Here is a 14,312-nt window from a genome sequence, read left to right as displayed (position 1 = left end):
AAAACGACAATCTGGAGTGTGCATAGGTATTCACACACCCCCCCCCCCCCCCACCCCCCCCCAAAAAAAAAAGTCAATACTTTTTTATAGAGCCACCTTTTGCTGCAAATACAGCTGCAAGTCTCTTGGGGTATGTCTCTATTAGCTTAGCACATCTAGCCACTGGGATTTTTGCCCATTCCTCAAGGAAACTCCAAGTTAGATGGGCTGCGTTGGTGTACAGCAATCTTGAAGTTATGCCACAGATTCTCAGTTGGATTGAGGTCTGGGCTTTGACTAGGCCATTCTAAGATATTTAAATGTTTCCCTTTAAACCACTCCAGTGTAGCTTTAGCAGTATGTTTAGGGTCATTGTCCTGCTAGACCATGAACCTTCATCCCAGTCTCAAACCTCTGGCTGACTCAAACAGGTTTTCCTCCAGAATTGCCCTGCATTCAGTGCCATCCATCTTTCCTTCAGTCCTGACCAGCTTTCCTGCCCCTGCAGATGAAAAACATCCCCACAGCATGATGCTGCCACCACCATGCTTCACTGTAGGCATGATGTTCTCAGTGTGCCACACATGGCGTTTCCCCTGATGGCCAAAACATTTAGTCTAATTTGACCAGAAAATCTTCTTCCATATGTTTGGGGAGTCTGCCACGTGCTGTTGGACAAACTCCAAACGTGTTTTCTTAAGCAATGACTTTTTTTCTGGCCACTCTTCCATAAAGCCCCGCTCTGCGGAGTGTACAGCTTAAAGTGGCCCGATGGACAGATCCTCCCATCTCCGCTGTGGATCTTTGCAGCTCTTTCAGTGTTATCTTTGGTGTCTTTGTTGCATCTCTGATTAATGCCCTCCTTGCCCAGTCTGTGAGTTTTGGTGGGCGGCCTTCTCTTGTCAGGTTTGTAGCAGTTCCATATTCTTTCCATTTTGCTATAATGGATTTAATGGTGCTCCCTGGGATATTCAAAGTTTGGGATATTTTTTATAACCAAACCCTGATCTATACTTCTCCACAACTTTGTCTCTGACCTGTTTGGAGGCTCCTTGGTTCTCATGTTGCTTGCTTAGTAGTGTTGCAGAGTCAGGGTCCTTCCAGAACAGGTTGATTTATACAGAGATCATGTGACAGATCATGTGACACTTTGATTGCACACAGGTGGATCTTAATCAACTAATTATGTGACTTATGAAGTGAATTGGTTGGACCAGCTCTTATTTAGGGGTTTCATATGAAACGGGGTGAATACCTATGCACACTCCAGATTTCTGGAGTTTTTTTATCTTTAATTATTAAGACAAAAACAATGTGCACTTTTAAAGTGGTCGGCATGTTGTGTAAATCAAATGGTGCTAACCCTCCAAAAATCCATTTTAATTCCAGCTTGTAATGCGACAAAACAGGACAAACACCAAGGGGGGTGAATACTTTTGCAAGACGCTGTAAATATAAAAGCATAACCTCAGAGCTATTTTTGTTTATAGGTACAAAGGTTAATATATTAGTTTATTTAGCAAAATTTCTTTTATCACACATGTTAAAACTAAAGTATTGTCATGTGTACAGTATTCTGTATCATGTTTATGTACTGCTGTTTTAAATAGAGACCAATTTGTAAAAAAAAAAAATCGTGAATATCAGATTGTCGACTTGATTTACGCAGTCATACGTGTACAGGAACTTATTGATTGTGCTAACTGATGTCTTTTTCTGTTATTAGTCTCAAGTCTCAACTATCCCTTTAATATATAGCTAACAATATGACTGCGCACAAATGCTCAAAATGTGTCATATTTAGTGCAATAAGCTTCCAGTGAGCTACCATTATTAGTGAGAAATGTTTCAAACATCGGAAAGAAATGTTATTTAAAATGAACATGTAAATTAGAGCTTGGTTTCCTATGAATGATGGGAATTCTGGCTCTTTTCAGTGAGACAGATTTGATTCAGTTCACCAATATGAATCGACTCCCAAAGTCTTTTTAAGACAAAATTTGCAATATTCTAAGCAGAGGTTGTTTCTCTTCACTTAACTATGGCGAAAATAGTTCTAGGAAATCTTACTCTATCATCTGCAATCAAAAAAAAAAAAAGACTCAGCAAGGCATTTTAGAAAATCTATTTAAAATACCTGCAAAATCAAAAAGGCACGACAAATATGCATTGATCACTACAGGAACTGTTTGTGCATTCGTTTTTTTTTTTTTCCCCCCTACTTGTTGTGTCTGTGCTGTATTTAAAAGATTATTCTGATAAATTGATATGATGTACTATATCGTGTCAAAACTTAGTTGGCTCATAAGGTTCACCTAAAAGATCCGACTCGGAGAGTTGACTCGTCTGTGAATGACACGTTGCGGTTTCCTAAAATGTCAGCGTGCAAAGAACACCAAACGTGGATTTACTTCGATGTGCTGAAATGATTTTAGGAAACCTGGGTTAACAGAACAGTCCTGTGCAAAAGTCTTAGGCACGTGTAAAGAAATGCTGTAGACCGAAAATGGCTTAAAAAAAAAAAAAAGTGAAATGTTTCGACATTAAAAAAAATACTATAAACAGTAATCAGTAAGCCATAATAAATGAAACAAAGTCAATATTTGGTGTGAGACGACATTTTGCTTTTTTTTAAAAAATAGTCTGAGGTACAATGAGTGCAGTTTGATAAGGAAACGAGCTGTAGGTTTTACTGAGCATCTTCCAGAACCAGGGGGCGGCACGGTGGTGTAGTGGTTAGCGCTGTCGCATCACAGCAAGAAGGTCCTGGGTTCGAGCCCCGGGGCCGGCGAGGGCCTTTCTGTGCGGAGTTTGCATGTTCTCCCCGTGTCCGCGTGGGTTTCCTCCGGGTGCTCCGGTTTCCCCCACAGTCCAAAGACATGCAGGTTAGGTTAACTGCTGACTCTAAATTGACCGTAGGTGTGAATGTGAGTGTGAATGGTTGTCTGTGTCTATGTGTCAGCCCTGTGATGACCTGGCGACTTGTCCAGGGTGTACCCCGCCTTTCGCCCGTAGTCAGCTGGGATAGGCTCCAGCTTGCCTGCGACCCTGTAGAACAGGATAAAGCGGCTACAGATAATGAGATGAGATACAAACTTTTTTTTTTTTCTGTAACATTTAATTCTGTGCCGGAAAACGAACGTTTGGACTCTAAAATGTTTCTGTACTGACTCAATAATGTAGACGTCATAAAATAGAAATCTATAACAAAGTTTGTATGGGGGGGGAAGAGTGCTGAAGACTTTTGCGCAGGACTGTAATGTTATGTCTGGATGTGTCTGTTTGTGTCTGTATAGTTGCATTCATTAGGCAAAAGGCAAACAGAGGTCTTGAATAAAATGCTCAGTTTTAGAAATAAATACCAGGATGTCTTTTTGTGTGTGTTTTAAAATTCATGACACAAGGTTTTGTTTACAGCGAGACCGGTGACCGTTGTGATGTTATGTGACGTGATGTTTAACACTGAATCCTGATAGATGTTTAAGAGTAAAGCTGTGGTTTTTTTTTTTTAATTCCTGTTAATTAAATATGAATTAAAGTTATTCCACAAAATCGAGTCGTACATGAGCTGAGACCCGACGAGCCGCGTAGCTCCGAGTCGGCTATAAGCCACATAGGCCGAGATTGAGTGGAATAACTGTTTTATTCTATCCATATTCACTGGATTTTTGAGAAACGGAACATGTTTATTTTTTGCAAATTCGATAAATAAAAACTTTTTATACAAAACGTCCGACAAAATCATTTCTGCTTAGAATGTTGTCGAACCGGCGAATAGACCAGAGCGATTTGTGAAAAATGCTATAAGAATAATAATTCTTGAAAAATAAAAAGATGTGTTCTTACCATTAAATACTTTTCCTTTTATTTATTTGTTTGTTTGTTGTGGTTTTGTTTTTGAGTAGTTTTTATTTTGTCCTCGGTTGATTCAGCAACATGCTCCGCCATTTTGTTTTTCTCTACTCACGGTATATGAGCTGATATCCTAGTAGTAGAGTAGCCAATCAGAGTGCACGATTGCTCATATCCAGTGAATGTGGGTAGAATAAATAGTTCTTATCCATTTAGATCACCAAAGACCCGAGGCTGGAGAATCCTACTGTATGAAACAATCCTGATGTGAGGGGAGTTCTGTTGTGTCGAATACATTCCTCTGATGACGATGATGATTAGTGTATGCACAGCAATAAACCCCTCTGTCGGTGCATATTACTTTAGCTGATCTTGCTTTTATGTGTCTTGAACTTCAGAAGAGAAGAAACTTCAGTTCCATGACAGGCACAGGTTGATAGATGTAACACAAATCCATGAAATATTTTCCATTTCAACACCTAAACATATTCCGGTATGCATCCTGTGCACTAAGAGCCCTAACCTTTTTTTCCCCCCTTTTTTCGTTCTTATTTATATTTGATGAGGCCGTAGAGTATGGATTTGAACCCCCGCCCTTTTCCCTCTTTAGTCCATCATTACTGTATGCAAGTGCAGTTGTTGCTGATGTTTTTTTTTCCTCTTTCTTTCTCTTCCAGAATTCTTTTCTTTCTTTCTTTCTTTCTTTCTTTCTTTCTTTCTTTCTCTTACAGCATTATCTTTCTTTCTCTTCCACCATTGTCTTTCTTTTTCATCCAGCATTCTTTTCTTTCTTTCTTTCTTTCTTTCTTTCTTTCTTTCTTTCTTTCTTTCTCTTCCAGCATTCTTTCTTTTCCAGCATTTTCTTTCTTTCTTTCTTTCTTTCTTTCTTTCTTTCTTTCTTTCTTTCTTTCTTTCTCTTCCAGCATTCTTTTCTTTCTTTTCCAGCATTGTCTTTCTTTCTTTCTTTTTCTTCCAGCATTCTTTTTCTTTCTTTCTCTTCTATCATTCTCTTTCTCTTCTTTTTCTTTCTTTCTCTTCTATCATTGTCTTTCTTTTTCTTTCAGCATTGTTCGTTCGTTCTTTTTCTTCCAGCATTCTTTTTCTTTCTTTCCTTCTTTCTTTCTGTTCTATCATTATCTTTTTTCTTTTTCTTTCAGCATTGTTCGTTCGTTCTTTTTCTTCCAGCATTCTTTTTCTTTCTTTCCTTCTTTCTTTCTGTTCTATCATTCTCTTTTTCTTTCTTTTTCTTTCAGCATTGTTCGTTCGTTCTTTTTCTTCCAGCATTGTCTTTTTCTTTCTTTCCTTCTTTCTTCCTGTTCTATCATTCTCTTTTTCTTTTTCTCTTCCAGCATTGTCATCTTCTTTCTTTCTCTTCTATCATTTTTTCTTCTCTTTTTTCTTTCTCTTTTATCATTGTCTGTCTTCTTTCTTTCTCTCATTCTCTTTCTCTTCCAGCATTCTCTTTCTCTTCTGTCATTCTTTCTCTTTTTTCTTTTTCTCTTCCAGCATTGTCTTCTTTCTTTCTTTCTTTCTTTCTTTCTTTCTTTCTTTCTTTCTTTCTTTCTTTCTTCTGTCATTCTCTCTCTTCTGTCATTCTTTCTCTTTTTTCTTTTTCTCTTCCAGCATTGTCTTCTTTCTTTCTTTCTTTCTTTCTTTCTTTCTTTCTTCTGTCATTCTCTCTTTCTCTTCTGTCATTCTTTCTCTCTTTTTTCTTTTTCTCTTCCAGCATTGTCTTCTTTCTTTCTTTCTTTCTTTCTTTCTTTCTTTCTTTCTTTCTTTCTTTCTCTCTTCTGTCATTCTCTCTTTCTTTCTCTTCTAGCATTCTCTCTCTCTCTCTCTCCTGTAATTCTTTTTTCCTTTCTTTCTCTTCTATCATTGTCTCTTTATTTCTCTTCTGGCATTTTCTCCCTCCCTCCCTCCCTCCCTCCACTGGGTCTTTATGAGTGCATTAGTGGGCGGTGGTGTTGCAGAGGAGTGTTTAAGATGTCCAACAGTGCAATGTTGTAAATAAAGTGTAACAACTCAATACTTTTTGCCTGCTCCGCTACAATCAGGTTAAACAGATTTGTAATGTGCTCCAGGTTTTGCCCAAAAGCTCCACGTTCCAGTTAATAACAGAGCCGAAAAGGGAAGAAAACCAAACAAACCCACAACTTTTTATACTTTTAAGAATGCAAATAAAATGTAAAGAGGAGAACGTATCATGTGGCCTTCTGATATGTGCTTTATTTGAAGGTCATCGCTTTTCTTAAGCTCTTCTTTTCCATCCTGACATTCTGCTACACCTAAGAAAGCTTCACATTTCTTTGTCCCTGTTAAAGCATATGTGCATGTGATGTCATGAAAACACACGTTTAAATAGTAATTATTCTCTCATGCTACAATGGCTTTAAATAATGCATAGTTTAGAAACATGAGGAAGGAGGGGGGGTTAGGTTAATGCTCTTCTCCCAGTATTCTTCTAGTGTCTCCGTGAGTGTGTCACGAACACTGGGATCGAGCCAAGATCGAACTTCAAAACTTGTAAACTGCAAAGTGCTGCCTGTTGGGGGGGAAGCAAAGACAGCCCTTTGCTGTGCATTAATACACACTCCCACTGATATACTCTATATACAAACCAGCCCAGTATACTCCCACTCCCGTTCCTTTTTTTTTTTTTTTTTTTTAAATAAATGCATCAATTTTCATATTGCTTTACCCCTTCCATACAAGCAGTGAGTCATTATTTTAATCTTCACGTATAGACCTATATCTTTCTGAAACACAATATCTCCCAATACTTGCATATCATTAAGAAAGTTCATGCTCCATAGCCATCGAGCGGCCACATATAATCATTAATCAGCATCACATAATCGATCATTTTTGCAACCTTGCTTTTGTCGCCATCTTACCCTTGTGCATAAGGACAGTGCTTGATTTTTGCAAATTTGCACCCAAGGTAAAATTCTTGCCCAGTCCGACGCTCTAATACACAATCGAAAAGAGGACATCTCATGATGAAATGACCGGCGTGTGTGTGTGTGTTCCTGAGAAAAGACATTGAATGAATGAAAACGCAATTATCGGTACAAACTAAATAAGGCAAGTGTAGATTGTCGGGTGATTGCTATTGTGTGTCGCTCCAGCCTTCTGCAAAACCAGAAGCCGTTGCATCTCTTTGCTCTGCTCAGAAAATAAAGCACTTGATAATAAGGTCTGTTGGAAATCAACTCAAGTCCTCAGACTCCGATCACAGGGATTTGTTGACCAGCCTGTCGATCGTCATGATGGACGGCCCTCTGGGCTCATGCGCTCCCAGCTGTGAAGGGTTGCTTTTGCAGTGACGCATGATGGGAAGTAGTCGTGTCTATTAAAGCCCTTAATAATGTACAATTAGCTACGGATCAGTGATCTCTCCCACGCTATGCCTGATAAAGTACTGTATATGTCACAGAGAGAGACTAAGAACTGCAAAATGCAGCTAGTTGCCAATTGCAGCTGGCGTCTCATCCAAAACCCCAGCCTTGTGCTTCTCTATGTTGATTAGGACCTCCTCCTCCTGCACCGAGTGTCCTTGTCCATGAGCGTCACTCATTCTCCTCACTTGTTCTTCTCCCTGGTCCATTTGATCATGGTTTCCGGAGAGCGGTAGAGGAAGATAAGCTTGGAGTAGAGGTCTTCCTCCAGGTCCAGCTCTCCTGTTTCTCGGACGAGGAAGATGTCGGTGCAGAGTTTAAGGATGCGGTCCACGTTGGGCAGCTCCTCGAACATGATGGTACACGAGATTCCGCTGAAGAACCCGCGCACAAACTTGCCGATCACCAGCACCACAGACATGTACAGACCCATGATGCTGAGAGAGGAGAAAAGCAGTTGGTTAACTCTAATCTTGCCTTTGAAATCACACAAACGTACATATATATATACACATTTGTGCTATATTTCATTTAAAGGTAGGGTAGGTCATTTTGGAAAAACCAGCAAGAGTCAGCTTGATTTTGAAAGTGTACATCCCCGCCAAAAAAATCCCACCCTCTTCCTTCAGCCCTCCGTCTAAAACACATGAACGTGCACCGCCTGACTACTGCTGGAGGATGAGTACATGAGAGAGAGTGTCGGGGGTAGGAGCGCAGCGCGTCATTGTTATATCCAATGACTTCATATCTCATTCACATGCAAGAAAACACCTAAAATTATCATAATGAATGTAAACAACGAACATGGCTATTGATAGTACTCACAGCTGTCGACTAACTTGCGAGCTGTAAAAATAGGTCTGTAATATATCTGCCTCGCCTTGTGGAAGACTCCGGTCATGGCAATGAGTGCACGCAGGTAGACAGGCAGGTAGGCCATACAGTCATTTCACTTGGACTGAATGAAAGGGTTGGACAGGCTTTTGACTTTTAAGGAGACTTGACATATGACGCGGTACGCGGTGGTCCGGATCACCGTATTTTCCATACAAAACGAGGGCATTAATTAATTATTTTTCCTGGATTGTGGTCCGGTTCACCGTATGCTGTATTATATTACGATATAAATAAAAACTTACCAAAATCATACTGTGTTTGTCATTTAATACGAGTTTTTTTACAAAGTCGTACATCATTATTTTTTCTCAAACCGGAAGAGAAATGCATGCGTAAAACACACGCGCAATAAAAGATACCAGTTCTAACGCATGTAAAAAAGCGGGAGCTGCCACGAGGGAAGTGAAAAATAATTTTACCAACTTTCGTCATTATGTCTCAGGGTGGTTATGAACAGCTTCTAAGGAATAAGAAAAAATGTGCTAGAGACTACAAAGCAACAGAAGAAAGGGCAAAGGAAAGAATTTATTCTAAATTAGGGGAAGAAGTAGCTGAAAATTTAAAATTTATTTGTCTTCTGAACTTGGTGGTCCGGACCACACCTGAAAACGGCGTGGTCCGGACCACAACGGTAGTCCGGACCACCGCGTACCGCGTCATATGTTGAATTGAAAATATTTCATTGCTAATATTTCAATGGAGCAATATAACTCAAATTATTCTATCCACGTTCAATGGATATGAGCAATCGCACGCTTTGATTGGCTACTGTACTACTAGGCTATCACCTCATACACCGTGAATAGAGAAAAACAAAATGGCGGAACATGTTGCTGAACCAACCGAGGACGAAATCAAAACTACTCAAAAACAAAACCCAAAAAAATACAACAAAAAGAAAGCAGCAAAATGTGAAATGAAAGTATTCGATGATAAGAATGTATCTTTTTTATTTTTCAAGAATTATTATCGCGGTCGCGGAGGCAGCAGTCTAAGCATGGAAGCCCAAACTTCCCTTTCCCCAGACACCTCGGCCAGCTCCTCCCGGTCCCGGATAAGCGGAAGAAGACGAGACGAGAATTATTATTATGATTATCTCATCTCATTATCTCTGGCTGCTTTATCCTGTTCTACAGGGTCGCAGGCAAGCTGGAGCCTATCCCAGCTGACTACGGGCGAAAGGCGGGGTACACCCTGGACAAGTCGCCAGGTCATCACAGGGCTGACACTTATACCCTGTCCACACTAGGGATTTTGTACCGATACGATACTAGTTTCGTACCGCAACACCTGTCCACACTAGCAACTATACCGGTACTGTAGCGGTATAACTGTATCGGTACGAAACCCACAAATGTATGGGTTTCGTACCGGTACTGTAGCGCTTCGCTGTAGTGTGGACAGATGAAGCGGTTCTGTATTGATACAAATATAATGCGCATGCGAAAACGAAACGGCCATGGAGCTACATGGAGCAAAGAAAGGGGGGAGAAAGGGAGAGGGGGAGGAGGGAGGGGGAAGGAGGGAGGAAGAAAGGAGGAAGAGGGGAAAAGGGAGAGAAAGGGAGGGGAAGAGAAGGAAAGAGGGGAGGGGGGAGAAACGGAGATTCGTTTTCTTTGTTTCTTTCTCAATTGCCTCGCGCGTTTTATACGATTCGACTGAATAAATGACCACCATAAATACAGACTGTACGCTGACAACAAAAAGCACACACACGTTGTTTCATCCGCCATATTCTCGGAAGGAAGTTACTCGGTAACCACGGAAACATTTCGCGCACGCGCATTTCAACTTCCGTGAAAGAAAACCGCAAACATTTCTCGCTAGTGTGGACAGATGCACTAAACTGTACCGGTATACTTTGTATCGATACAGTTATACCACTTTCGTACCGGTATAAGTGTGAACACAGCAATAGATACAGACAACCATTCACACCTACGGTCAATTTAGAGTCACCAGTTAACCTAACCTGCATGTCTTTGGACTGTGGGGGAAACCGGAGCACCCGGAGGAAACCCACGCGGACACGGGGAGAACATGCAAACTCCGCACAGAAAGGCCCTCGCCGGCCACGGGGCTCGAACCCGGACCTTCTTGCTGTGAGGCGACAGCGCTAACCACTACACTACCGTGCCACCCTATTATGATTATTATTATTAAAAATGCTACAACAATAATAATAATATGATTATTATTATAGCATTTTTCACAAATCGCGACTGTCATTTCGCCAATTTGTTTACGTTCTAAGTGGAAATTATTTTGTCGGATGTTTTGTGTAAAGTTTTTATTTATCTGATCTGCAAAAAAATAAAAATGCTCTGTTTCTCAAACTCCAGTGACTCTGGATAGATTAAAACAGTTATTCCACTCAGTCTCGTCGCACATGGTTTATAGCCGACTGGGCGCGTATCAGTTCATGTACGACGTGTGTTTTCTTGTGTGTGATGTTACATCCCACTTTAACTACAGTTACAGTAAGTCACACTAACAGCTCCTGTTCTCTTGAGTTTCTGCTTCCAAAGCTAAGACGAAAATAACACTCGGTAATTAGTTAGTAAGACCGCTACTGGTTACAATGTGAAGCTTGATATTTTGATACATTTCCAATCCAATGTGATGGATGTAGTGAAAATGACTGGAGTTGAGTACAAGTCAAGGTGAAAAAATAAAACAAAGGAAAGTTCATGTCCACTTACCCATATCCAGCCAGAAAGCCCAGACTAGGAGGGCTGACCTGATCACTGAAGATACAAAGATCCAGTCCGTTCTTATTTTTTTTGTCAGGGTCGTCTGTACGTGGGTGGATTCTGGCTGCCTTTGTCTGGTTCACGACCCACCACTCCCGATCGTTTCCTGCAGTGCTGTCTCGGTGTAAAGTCAGATTGATCTTTTCAAAACCTGAAACCAAAAGAGAGACAGAGCAATGAAGGGGGTATATATACATAGACAAATATCATCATCTTTTGGCTGCTCCTGTTAAGGGTCACCACAGTGGATCATCATGATTGGCATATTTGATTTGGCATAGGTTTTTACTCCGGATGCCCTTCCTAATGCCCTTCCTAATGCAATCCTCCCAGTCCATCCAGGCTTAGGACTAAGTCCGTTACGAAGTCCGGTACAAAGAATGCACTGGCTTGTGCAACCCCAGTGGCTGGGTATTTTACCTAAAAAGGGATGTCTTTGGACTGTGAGGGAAACCGGAGCGCACCTACAGAGACACGTGGAGAACGTGTAAACTCCACACAGAAAGGCCCCCGTCAGTCATGAGGCTTGAACCCAGAACTTTCTTGCTGTGAGGTGACAGTGCTAACCACTGCACCACCATATATATATATATATATATATATATATACCCCCTCCTAGAACTGCCACCTTATTGTGGTGGAGGGGTTTGTGTGCTTGAATGATCCTAGGAGCTATGTTGTCGGGGGCATTATGCCCCTGTCAGGGTTTCCCAAGGCAGACAGGTCCTAGGTGACAGGCCAGACTAAGAGCAGTTCACCAAAACCCCTATGGAGAAAAATCTGAGGACCGTGACGTCGCCCGGGATGACGCAGCCGGGGCCCCACCCTGGAGCCAGGCCCGGGGTTGGGGCTCGTATGCGAGCGCTTGGTGGCCGGGCCTTTGCCCATGGGGCCCGGCCGGGCTCAGCCCGAAGAGGTGACGTGGGCCCGACCTCCTGTGGGTTCACCACCCACAGAGGTAGCAGTAGGGGACTGGTGCAATGTGGACTGGGTGGCAGTCGAAGGCAGGGGCCTCGACGACCTGATCCCCGGACACAGCGGCTGGCTGTTGGGACATGGAATGTCACTTCGCTGGGGGGGAAAGAGCCTGAGCTTGTGCGGGAGGTTGAGAGGTACCGGCTAGAGATAGTCGGGCTCACCTCCACGCACAGCTTGGGCTCTGGAACCCAGCTCCTCGAGAGGGGCTGGACTCTCCACTTCTCTGGAGTCGCCCGTGGTGAGCGGCGGCGGGCTGGTGTGGGCTTGCTTATAGCTCCCCAGCTCAGCCGTCATGTGTTGGAGTTTACCCCAGTGAACAAGAGGGTCGCCTCTCTGCGCCTTCGGATTGGGGAGAGGGCTCTTGCTGTTGTTTGTGCCTACGGCCCAAATAGCAGTATAGAGTATCCGGCCTTCTTGGAGTCCCTGGGAGAGGTACTGAGGAGTGCTCAGACTGGGGACTCCATTGTGCTACTGGGGGACTTCAATGCTCACGTGGGCGATGACAGTGACACCTGGAGGGGCGTGGTTGGGAGGAACGGCCTCCCCGATCTGAACCCGAGTGGTGTTTTGTTATTGGACTTCTGTGCTAGTCACGGTTTGTCCATAACGAACACCATGTTCGAGCATAGGGGTGTCCATAAGTGCACGTGGCACCAGGACACCTTAGGTCGGAGGTCGATGATCGACTTTGTAGTCGTTTCATCTGATCTCCAGCCCTATGTCTTGGACACTCGGGTGAAGAGAGGGGCTGAGCTGTCAACTGATCACCACCTGGTGGTGAGTTGGATCCGCTGGCGGAGGAGGAAGCTGGACAGACCTGGCAGGCCCAAACGTATGGTGAGGGTCTGCTGGGAACGTCTGGCCGAGCACTCTGTTGAGGAGGTCTTTAACTCTCACCTCCGGGAGAGCTTTTCCCAGCTTCCGAGGGAGGCGGGGGACATTGAGTCTGAGTGGACCATGTTCTCTACCTCCATTGTGGACGCAGCTGTTCGGAGCTGTGGCCGCAAGGTCTCCGGTGCCTGTCGTGGCGGCAATCCCCGAACCCGGTGGTGGACACCAGAAGTAAGGGATGCCGTCAAGCTGAAGAAGGAGTCCTATCGGGCCATGTTAACCTCCAGGACTCTCGAGGCAGCTGACGGGTATCGGCAGGCCAGGCGTGCTGCAGCTCGGGCAGTTGCAGAGGCAAAAACTCGGAACTGGGAGGAGTTCGGGGAGGCCATGGAGAAGGACTATCGGTCGGCCCCGAAGAAATTCTGGCAAACCGTCCGGCGCCTCAGGAGGGGGAAGCAGTACTCTGCCAACACTGTTTACAGTGCGGGTGGGGAGCTGTTGACCTCGACTGGGGACATTGTCGGGTGGTGGAAGGAATACTTTGAGGATCTCCTCAATCCTACCATCATGTCTTCCACTGAGGAGACTGAGGCTGATGACTCAGAGGTGGACTCGTCCATTACCCAAGCCGAAGTCACTGAGGTGGTTTGCAAGCTCCTCGGTGGCAAGGCACCGGGGGTGGATGAGATCCGCCCTGAGTATCTCAAGTCTCTGGATGTTGTGGGGCTGTCTTGGTTGACACGCCTCTGCAACATCGCGTGGCGGTCAGGGACAGTGCCTCTGGAGTGGCAGACTGGGGTGGTGGTCCCTCTTTTTAAGAAAGGGGACCGGAGAGTGTGCTCCAATTATAGGGGAATCACACTTCTCAGCCTCCCGGGGAAGGTTTACTCCAGGGTACTGGAGAGGAGAATTCGACCGATAGTCGAACCTCGGATCCAGGAGGAACAATGCGGTTTTCGTCCTGGTCGCGGAACACTGGACCAGCTCTATACCCTTCATAGGGTGCTCGAGGGTTCATGGGAGTTTGCCCAACCAGTCCACATGTGCTTTGTGGATCTGGAGAAGGCATTCGACCGTGTCCCCCGTAGTATTCTGTGGGGGGTGCTTCGGGAGTATGGGGTTCGGGGCTCTTTGCTAAGGGCTGTCCGGTCCCTGTACGAACGGAGCAGGAGTCTGGTTCGCATTGCCGGCAGTAAGTCAGACCTGTTCCCAGTGCGTGTTGGACTCCGGAAGGGCTGCCCTTTGTCACCGGTTCTGTTCATAATTTTTATGGACAGAATTTCTAGGCGCAGCCAGGGGCCAGAAGGAATCCTGTTTGGGAACCACAGGATTTCATCTCTGCTTTTTGCGGATGATGTTGTCCTGTTGGCTTCTTCAAACCAGGACCTTCAGCATGCACTGGGGCGGTTTGCAGTCGAGTGTGAAGCGGCTGGGATGAGAATCAGCACCTCCAAGTCCGAGGCCATGGTTCTCGACCGGAAAAGGGTGGCTTGCCCTCTCCACGTTGGTGGAGAAGTTCTGCCTCAAGTGGAGGAGTTTAAGTATCTTGGGATCTTGTTCACGAGTGAGGGAAGGATGGAGCGTGAGATCGACAGGCGGATCGGTGCAGCCTCCGCAGTGATGC

At 44.2% G+C, this 14,312-nt stretch overlaps 1 protein-coding gene across 3 annotated transcripts in view; it reads right to left on the bottom strand.

Annotated features, from left to right (window-relative positions):
* Positions 1 to 6,037: 6,037 nt before the first annotated feature.
* The window catches only part of LOC132871732 (piezo-type mechanosensitive ion channel component 2), a 217,232-nt gene continuing 208,957 nt past the window's right edge, over positions 6,038 to 14,312 (bottom strand). For all 3 annotated transcript variants that reach the window (XM_060906188.1, XM_060906189.1, XM_060906190.1), the window contains 2 exons: positions 10,829 to 11,030; positions 6,038 to 7,666 (listed from right to left, as the gene is read on the bottom strand). In XM_060906188.1, coding sequence (XP_060762171.1) covers positions 7,414 to 7,666; positions 10,829 to 11,030 — 455 coding nt within the window. In that variant the 3' untranslated portion in view covers positions 6,038 to 7,413. The remainder of the gene's footprint in view (positions 7,667 to 10,828; positions 11,031 to 14,312) is intronic.

Source organism: Neoarius graeffei, chromosome 23 (assembly GCF_027579695.1).
Source record: "Neoarius graeffei isolate fNeoGra1 chromosome 23, fNeoGra1.pri, whole genome shotgun sequence".
In the NCBI taxonomy this organism is placed as follows: domain Eukaryota; kingdom Metazoa; phylum Chordata; class Actinopteri; order Siluriformes; family Ariidae; genus Neoarius; species Neoarius graeffei.
The sequence above is the reverse complement of the archived record's forward strand: the minus strand, read 5'-3'. Positions and strand labels throughout refer to the sequence as shown.